The sequence below is a fragment of the Cebidichthys violaceus genome, unplaced genomic scaffold, assembly GCF_023349555.1.
Source record: "Cebidichthys violaceus isolate CVI_PGR_0920_01 unplaced genomic scaffold, fCebVio1.0.p SCAF_17, whole genome shotgun sequence".
Lineage (NCBI taxonomy): Eukaryota > Metazoa > Chordata > Actinopteri > Perciformes > Stichaeidae > Cebidichthys > Cebidichthys violaceus.
Genome location: NW_027176340.1, coordinates 2434721 through 2444082, shown reverse-complemented (window position 1 = coordinate 2444082; position 9362 = coordinate 2434721). Strand labels below are relative to the sequence as shown.

The window sequence follows — 9362 nt, the reverse complement described above, 5'->3', positions numbered from 1 at the left end:
AACATATCAACAAAGCATGAGATTAATACGGTACAATATGGCAAAAACGACAAAAAAAAAAAAAAAAAGATGTTTCGCAGTTTTATGTGCAACTGTAATAGCTTTTATTGCACCAGTGTGATGATTTAATAGCACCAGTGTGATGATTTAATAGCACCAGTGATTTATACAATAATCAATGTTGGAGGTTTTTCATCATACACACAGGATCTACTGGGCAGACGTACATGTGGAAAGAAAAAAAGATGAACACAACGAAAGAAAGAGCTTTTTTTTTTGTTTTGCACAGGAGTAATAGGTTTTACAGGAGGAAGGAGGAGGACAGGTCAAGAGGATGTGGATGAAGTGATGGGAAACGCGGCAGTGTCTGGGCAGGTAAGTGTCCCTGAAATCTGTTCTCGATCAGCAGCCACCGCAGCTCTTCCCGCAGCTTCCTCCTATTGACGCGCACTGGCCGCTCAGCGCCGCCACGCCGCAGCGGGAGAACTGGTCGCGACACAGGTCCGCTAAACACAGGAGACACCCGAGTTCAGAGAGCGAGGCTTAACAATGCAAACGAACACAATAATATACAAATGCAGAAGAAGAAAAAAAAACCCGCTGAACGCACCTCTGAGCAACTCTTCATGCGCGCACACGGTCCTCACGCAAACCTCCTTGTTGATGACGTACACCCGTCGCAAACTTAACGGAGACACATGTAGAGGTCACAAGATAGGTCACCGTCCTGCTGCTGCAAACACTTATCTAAACTCAACCAAATGTGTATTAATCCTCGGTTGAAAGTAGCGCTCAACAAATATGATGTTTACTTCTTTTTGAGTAACGTTTGCTAAAAACTACAGTGCCCAGCTGTTTTAGGATATAACTGAGCCTTATTCATGAATAAAATATACCGGATTCCCGTTTTTTTTTTTAAAGATTTACATCCTCAGTAGGAACCAATGTGTTTGGGGCTGGGAGACGCAGACAGGGTCCAGACGTTGAGGAGTAGCAATAAATGGACTAACACACGCTTAAACGTATCAACAGCGATAGTTCGGAAAGTCCGACATTATATGTTTACCTCACTGATATTTGCCCTAGAATAGACAAACAACTCATGTATTGTCAATAAGGAAAGAATACCAATAAATGACTTAAATACTGACTTTTGAGCTAAAGAGATTTGTGTTTTTAGGGGATGTAGTAGTTCAAATTAGGTAGGTTAAGTAGCTCAGTTTGTCCCACAAACAGGTTTTTACTGATGAACAGATAAAGACATGACTGGGTCTTCCTTGTGGGGTTGAGCTGCTTGTGTAAAAGGGACTTCAGTGCGTACCTGTAGAAGCAGAGGCTGTTCAGGCACTGCTTGCATGGCTTGTGAACAGAGTAGAGTCTGGTGCAGGGATACTGCTCCTCTCTGCAATCTGCAAATCCAACACACGGCAAAATAACGTCTCAGCTCAAATTTGACGACTGACAATCTGTCATCCTTTCTCTCACTTCTTACCAAGAGGGCCAGGCTCCGTTGGCTCCGTCTCCAAATCGGAATCTGATATTTACAATGGAAAACAGATTTACAAATGAGTTCTAGACGTAATGCATGCGACTCTTGAATCACACGACTCAGACAGGAGGAGAGTTCAGCGGATGTACCTGATTTTTCTGGACGGACCACTGGCTCGAGGCGGACCTGCTGCCGGTAGGTTCCAGGAGGAGAATCGGGATTTTCAGAATCTGGACAAGAAAGAGAGGAATCACTTTAAAAAAAAAAAAAAAAAAAAAAAGCCTAAACATTGATCAAGGAACATTTCTATTGACCTTAAAATACTTTACCTGGAAAATAATCCAGCCCATAGTCCTCTGCGAAGCCATGAAATAAGCAGAAGAGAAAATTGTTTCATGCAATGAACATTGTGAAACCAATTACAGTCAGTTCTCCTAAAACACACAACAAAGAGCTCTGCACCATATAAAATAAACCACCTGCACGCCAAAACTGAACAAAAACAGGCAGTTTGAGCGGGGTGTAATGCATGACTTCATTATGCAAGATGTTCAAAATAATAACATGCAGAGTGGTCAAAGTGCTATTTACACTGTGACTACAGTTGCTATGCGGGTGGTAAATAACAAGTAAGGAGGAGAGAGAACTCCTCGAGGCGAGGTGACACATCAGAGGACAGCAAGAAATCGGCAACAGATGTGCAGAGCTCCGATATAAACCGATGCTGCGCTGCAACAATCAGCCAATATTCTCTTAATGAACTCACCCAAAAAAGGAACGCGTTCCTGGTACTGAGCCTGGGCGAGCAGCAGAACTGTTGACATTTCAGAACAATAAAGTAATTTACAAAAGACGGGGGCGATGAGTGAAACACAGGGGGGCGGAGTCAGTAATACCCTGAATACTGTCTTTGGGTATCTGTATTGTGCACTTTTCAGGTGTTTTGCTGTTTTGTACTTTTTCCTCAAAATGAATAAATTAAATGAACTGTTGAGTTTATAAGAAATGAAACGCACCCTTCCTCATTTAGATACACTCACACCACAGCCTTACCAGTTATTGTGCTTATGTAAGCTAATGTTAGCATACACAAACTGCTGGAACATTTTGTAAGTGGCAGTATGGACAATTGTCACGCTACGTTTTTTTTGTTTTGGTTTTTTTGCATCGACCGTCATCCTGTAACCACAAGTTAGCGAAAGTTACATGAAGTCACCAGAGTTTATTGAATTGAGCCACGGTGTGTTTTATTGATTTTTAATATAGCGTCACATACAGTAGTCTGACGTTAAAGTAACTATAATGTAACTTTTGATGTTCAATATCTCCTGGCACTGGGCCTGGTACTTGGATAATGGAGAAAAAAATGCTCCAATAGTGCAACAGTAGCACATGTGTAGAAGACACCATAAAGTCTAGCTTAAAGCTAGCTGTCTTTATGCTAAGCTAAGCTAACCAGCTGCTGGCTGTAACTTCATATTTACTGTGAAAACCTGAGTGTGGTATCAATCTTCTCATCTAACTCTGGGCAAGAAAGTGGGGGGAAAAAAAAGTATTTCCCAAAAATGAGCTTTGATTGTTGCACATCCGGTAATGAATATTTACATCTGAGATTTAGACCCAGGTTTTTTCCCCAGGGGCCTCGGTGGACTGTTGGTGCGGTTACCTGGCATACAGATGAGTAGGAGGACTCTCATGGTCACTCTGGGAGGTAGACTGACTCGGACACTGGAGGGGAGATGAGGAGAGTATTAACAATCCGAACAGAGCAACATGAGGTGGAATGAAGTGTTAGATATTCCTCTGGTCTCCTGAACTCTCCTCTCTCTCTCCCCCCGCTGCCCTCCCTCACCTTTCAAACCCCCCACTGCTCTCGACTCTCTGTGCCCCCCCTCCCTCGGCCTCAAACAGTCACAGCAAGAAAAAAGGGGGGGAGAAAACTCTGACAGCAAGAATGTGGCACGTCTGTCTTCCTAAGAACAATCCCTCTGTTTTCCCACTTTTCTTCGCTGCAGCAGACCAGCAGACACTCTCGGGGCTGAATTCCAGGAAAGGAAACAGAGGACCCCTCAACCCCACCCCTCTCCCTGACTTTTCTTCATCCCTCCCTCCCTCCCTCTCTCCGTCTGCCTCCACATCCTTCGTTTCCCTTCTGTCGCCCTCGATGGTCATTTCCTCACATCCCCCCCCCTCCTCCTCTTTACCCCCTTTTTCTTTCTTCTTCCCTCCGCAGAGCAAGAGCCTCTCAGGTTGAGTGAAAATGACATGTGGACAGAAACAAACATGAACACTGACAGCGATAGACATGTCCTGTTTTTCCACTTAAATTGGGAGTAAAATGCAGGAGGTCACATTGTGAAACTGTTACAGTACAATCCATGACCTTAGCTTTCTGTAAGACTCACTAAAACACTTTGTGGAAAGTATGAACGCTCCTCCGCTGCAGCACTGTAGGCTGTTTCATACACACAACACGAAGCAGTTCATTTGTGCTTCTCACGTCCTACACTGACAACTTCTCTCTGGAACCACATGCAGACCTTTTTTTTTTTTTTTTTGGTGAGGCCACACTGGACACAAAACGTGATTTGTGTTCTGCATGTGTATCAATAAATCAGTGAATGTGTGTCTCTGTGTGTTTGTGTACCAGTATCAGACACACACACACACACACACACACACACACACACACACACACACACACACATACACATTCTTCTTCTGCATCACAGTGGCTATCGGAAACCATATGTTTTAACAGCACACATCTGGGAGCGATTACCCCCCCCCCTCTCCCCATTGAGTCCTTCCCTTCCCAGCTACAGACCACATCTCCCCCCACCTAAACTTACACACACACACACACACACACACACACACACACACACACACACACACACACACACAATAGTAAGAGTTTCTGAGGACAGCAACAGCAGATGCACTGCTGTCATCTATTTCACGAACATTGTTTTTACGCAACTATGACAAATGTATAAACAGAAATCTAAATCATCTTCCCATGCGCCCTCATCGACCCCCAGCCTCTGGAAGCGACTGATTTCTGTGTTTTTCCTCTTGGCACCTCTCTCTCCATTGTAGTGCTTATTGCTGCAGGCTGAGCCGCGGCGTCCCTCCTCCTCCTCCTCCTTCTTCTCTCCAGTGAAAACACAGGACCACATGTCAGCTCTCAACAGCCATTAACATACACGCACAATGATCGCACAATTATTCGGTGTGCATTGTGCGGACTGCGCGGATGAGTTAATGTTTCTTGAAACGCGGTTTGTTAGCTGCATGCAATCTGTCTCACATCTCTTTCATATTTCCTCCCGTAAAATTTTTAGCACAAATGCAACAAAGTTAAGTCTTCTGAACAATCAGATCCCGCACATGCATTAATTATAAACACAACAGTAGGTGCAACTGAACTCAAAATGTAAACACACTTTTTCCAGAGTTTCTTACCCAACTTTGCTTCAGTTTGCTCCGGCTATCCTCAGCTCTCGTGCGTCCTGTGAGTGCAGGAGGACCTCGCAGCGCCACATTGTTCCACCCCGCATCAGTAGTCTCCTCCCCGTCCAGTCCCAGCCTCCAGCCTCCAGCCTCCAGCCCCCGGTCCCAGCACCGACCCGCAACAAAGACCAGGGGGGTGATCCCGAGAACCTGCTCCCCGCCAGGCGCTGCGACGCTGCGGGATCAAAAAGTATCGATGATGAGCTGACCAAAACACTGGCTCGTGGCGAGGTGACCGTGTCATCTATGTGAATACAAACATGTCACCATTTGTATTAAGAGCTGATATCTAAATACAGCAGGAAATCACATATATCATTACATATGATTATTATTTATTTGATTTCTATATCATGTGCTTGATATTTATTTGTGTCTTCATTGATGAAATATAAATAGTTTTCAGATATGAGATTGATAAAAGGGTCCTAACAAATTACATACATTAATTATGAGCTTCACAATTTGCTGAAGATCTTTTTGCATTAGATTGCACAGGAGTTGATTTTATTGTGTTCAAATCCATATAGCTCTGTTAAGTAGCTCTTAATTCAGGTCAAGGGGACGTATTGCCTGTGAGACACCAACATCTACAAGATATGTTCATTTTTACATGAAGATATGCAACCTGAAATAAAAACTGTCTCTTACAGAAACATCTGCCTTCAACTACACTCAGAGACGAAGCTGCTGAAGGTTTAACTCATTATAGGCGGCACTGAAGTGACATTAACGGCTAACTAGCGTGGAAGTGTGTAGCAACATTAGTGACATCGAATAATAACCAAGGAAAGCAAACTGGAGGCATTTAACGATTTATTTCCAATCAAAACAAAGACTGCTGTTGGTACGTTGGACGATCTGAAGGAAAATATACACTGTACGTCTTTGAAGCAACCGCTAACCTGGAAAAGCAACAAGCTAAATGTTTAATTGCTTACATACAACAAACTCTTTTTAACTTCAATATGCAGCGTCGCATCTCCCAATTGCACAAACATAGAGACAGTAGCGTTGAAGATAAATACCTCTTTATGGTACATGTAAGACTCAAGACACACACACACACACACACACACACACTCTCATGCATTCATACTGTACATGTGCGTTTATACAACACCAAGTGCTTCCACCACACACACACACACGTTCATCACAGCTGTCTTGCAGTGTGTGGTGGTGGTGGTGGTGCTGACTGGTGCACTGGCCCTTACAGACCTCAAAAAGCATTTTTATAAATCAATATATAATGATATCATGGAGGGAAGTGTTGTACAAGAGGACAACTGAGGTTTCAGACAGCAGCCGCCTTCTTCTCCTTGTACGTGGCCATCATCTTCTTGATCTCCGCTATCGCTTTCCCCGGGTTCAGGCCCTGAGAGGAAGACGAGACAGACGAGGAGAAAGAGCTGTGAGAATCCTGCACTGCACAAACGGAACACGCCGCCTGTATTCGACTGGCGCAGGATTTACACACGAGGCTGCAGACGTGTGCCGACGGGTTACCTTGGGACAGGTCTTGGTGCAGTTCATGATAGTGTGGCAGCGGTAGAGGGAGAACGGATCCTGCAGCTTGGACAGACGCTCCTCTGTGAATTCGTCTCTCGAGTCGATCATCCAACGGTACGCCTGTGAGACAACAGGATGCGACCCGTAAACGCTTCGTCTGTGTGCCGATTCGTTTTTTTAAATGCATGCTCAGAATTTAAAAACATTCAGGCGCTCACACACACACACACACACACACACACACACACACACACACACACACACACACACACACCTGCATGAGCACAGCAGGCCCGAGGTACTTGTCTCCGTTCCACCAGTAGCTGGGGCAGCTGGTACTGCAGCAGGCGCACAGGATACATTCGTACAGCCCGTCCTGCGCGGGAGAGAAGCAAGCAACGCTATTTATCTTCACGTGACTTTTGAGGAAATGTTTTACCAAAATAAAAATAAACCCAGCGGTGTACCAGTTTCTGTCTGTCCTCCACAGTCTGCAGGTACTGCTCCTTCCCTTCCTTCGAGTCATCCTTCTTCTTCAGGTAGGGCTCAATAGACTTGTACTGGGCATAGAAGTTACTCATGTCCTGCAAACACAACGTCAGTCGGCGTTCAGCAACTCATCATAAAAGGACAACTGGATTTTGCTGCCAACACTCCTAAAACTGAATTTGTCCACAAAACAATACGTCAACAAAGACGAAGTGGAAAGTGTCGACCTGATATCAATGTAATATTCAGTAAATGCGTCACATTGAACCAGTTGTATAGCATGTGGAATTTTGCCCTCGAGTCTTTAAATCAAAATGTGTATCGCAATCTAAGCAGCAACATTAAACACGTGCAGCTGTTACATATACACCAAATATATCATGTATATACTTTCCAGAAAAATACAAAGACAACAAATGATTAAACGGAATATTTAGACTATCCATTAGCACGTTTTGGCGACATCTGGTAATGTTAGGATTGGTTAAAATCAGAACTAAACACGTATAAATTGATGGATTAGTGGAGGAACATCTGTTCTGTTGGTGCCGGTCCAACAGTTCATGGCGAGGATATTTACTCACAGGCACCAGGTCCTTGACCACATACATGTGGGGAAGAGGGTAGATCTTAGTCGGCTTGCTGACGTTGGTGTCGATCTTGTTGAGGCAGGCGAGGGTGTTTCCTCCATTAATGTTCATGGCACAGGATCCACAAATACCTGCATTCAAACAGAAAGAGGAGACGCTTTTTAATGTCTGAGACGAGACAATCTCACAGCACGGAATGACACATATATATATTTATATTTGTTTGAAAAAGAAGAGGAATTATTCAGCATCATTATCTTTCAAATAAAGCAGGCTGCACCAACATAAACTGGATAATTTGAGACTTATTGAGACTAATTCTAACCCATTAATCATAAGTATTTACCAGATTTAATGATCATATTATCATCTAAAGGCTAATTTGCAAAGCCTCCGTGTTACTGACCTTCTCTGCAGGAGCGGCGGAAGGTCAGAGTGGAGTCCATCTCATTTTTGATCTTGATCAGGGCGTCCAGAACCATCGGGCCACAACTAAAAGGACAAAAAACAAAACAAATCAAGAGTTTTGGACTGTTTTGGTTACAGCTGTATAGACAGGAGGTAAGCTAAGCTGATCAGAGAACAGGTGAAGGAAGAGGACTGGCTGTCAGAGCCACCTGATTTAAAGCAGCTGCACCTTGTTGTGCAATGCAGCGCATACAGTACTGGGCTTTCTGACGGCAGGGGAACAGCTGCGACACCTACGTGTTCAGGTCGATGTCGTAGGTCTGCATGCGGGGTTTGTCTCCTGGAGTGTCTGGGTCCCATCTGTAGATCTGAAACTTCTTTATTCTGGGTTGAGCTGCTGGAGCCGCTGCAGTTTGGGCACACCGCACCGCCTGACAGCAGGGACAAGAGGGGAGGAAACAGGATTCATTTTTGGGCATTATATCGTTTGCATCACACACACTACTAGACACTAATCACACGACGTGCTCCTTTGACTAACATTTACCCTTAAACCACTGCGACATCAGTGATAATAAAGCACAACACATTCCGTTAAAATCAGGATTTACTGACACCAGAAATCCCAGTTGATCTTATGACACATTGCGGTGCCATGGTTTGTTTTTATTGAATGCAGTCTATACAATATGTCAGACTGATTTACTTTAATTAGTTATATAAACGAACAAGTACTATATAACGTGGACGTTTCTGTAATGAACTTAGCCGAACCATGTGTACAAGTTTAAATCGTACCCTGCCTTGTTTGGTGTTGACGTGGATATGAAACGTCTAAAAGTGACAGTTGAAGCTAAACACACACCGGCTAATGAAGAAGAAATGAACTCGTTATGTTACCGTTGAGTCGGTGTACAGATAACAGCACGGGCTAGCTAGTTATTAGCTAGTAGTTGGACTACGTAACATGGACTGCATTGCACAGAACGGAGCCCTGTTGTAACGCTAGCTATGATGTGACGTTCTCTGAGCAACGCGACGACTCTTGACTGTAACTGACAATAACGGCTAATCGATACTGTCTATTTGATCAAAGGAACTTTCGACTTACCACCAGTCCTGCGGGGGAGCGGAGCGCCAAAACGCCACAGCGGCTCAAGGACGTGAGACCAGCAACCGACATTTTGGAGTTTCTCTGACCTCCGCCGCCTGCTATCCCAGCAGCCACCGGGGCTGCGTCACAACTCTTATGCAAGCGCGTGTTTTGTTGACCGGCGTCTTCCCACCTTTAGCCTCACATATGCGCAAGAAGAGCGTGTTTTATAATAGTTCGTTTGACCTGCTTGTGACAGTTGTGT

At 44.4% G+C, this 9362-nt stretch overlaps 2 protein-coding genes across 2 annotated transcripts; both read right to left on the bottom strand.

Annotated features, from left to right (window-relative positions):
• Positions 1-80: 80 nt before the first annotated feature.
• On the bottom strand, positions 81-5052 carry mfap2 (microfibril associated protein 2). Its single transcript, XM_068712003.1, has 9 exons — positions 4958-5052; positions 3156-3217; positions 2256-2303; positions 1819-1845; positions 1639-1719; positions 1493-1534; positions 1322-1409; positions 611-684; positions 81-506 (listed from the first exon to the last, which is right to left on the bottom strand). Exons 2-9 carry the CDS (start codon positions 3184-3186, stop codon positions 403-405), a joined length of 495 nt encoding a protein of 164 aa, XP_068568104.1. The 5' UTR covers positions 3187-3217; positions 4958-5052; the 3' UTR covers positions 81-402.
• A 756-nt stretch (positions 5053-5808) lies between these two features.
• On the bottom strand, positions 5809-9222 carry sdhb (succinate dehydrogenase complex, subunit B, iron sulfur (Ip)). Its single transcript, XM_068711999.1, has 8 exons — positions 9116-9222; positions 8302-8435; positions 8003-8088; positions 7591-7727; positions 6985-7101; positions 6792-6893; positions 6515-6637; positions 5809-6383 (listed from the first exon to the last, which is right to left on the bottom strand). The coding sequence occupies exons 1-8, from the start codon at positions 9185-9187 to the stop codon at positions 6303-6305; spliced, it is 852 nt and encodes a 283-aa protein (XP_068568100.1). The 5' UTR covers positions 9188-9222; the 3' UTR covers positions 5809-6302.
• Positions 9223-9362: the final 140 nt, after the last annotated feature.

Bases quoted from the DNA above. Each gene is read 5' to 3' on its own strand.
- mfap2 (XM_068712003.1), bottom strand. From the start codon at position 3,186: ATGAGAGTCCTCCTACTCATCTGTATGCCAG. The intron at 1,535-1,638 runs GTACATCCGCTG...TGTAAATATCAG, and splicing joins GGTCCGTCCAGAAAAATCAG to ATTCCGATTTGGAGACGGAG. The intron at 1,410-1,492 runs GTAAGAAGTGAG...TTGGATTTGCAG, and splicing joins AACGGAGCCTGGCCCTCTTG to ATTGCAGAGAGGAGCAGTAT.
- sdhb (XM_068711999.1), bottom strand. From the start codon at position 9,187: ATGTCGGTTGCTGGTCTCACGTCCTTGAGCCGCTGTGGCGTTTTGGCG. The intron at 8,436-9,115 runs GTAAGTCGAAAG...CCCTGCTGTCAG, and splicing joins GCTCCCCCGCAGGACTGGTG to GCGGTGCGGTGTGCCCAAAC. The intron at 7,728-8,002 runs GTCAGTAACACG...GTTTGAATGCAG, and splicing joins CCGCCGCTCCTGCAGAGAAG to GTATTTGTGGATCCTGTGCC.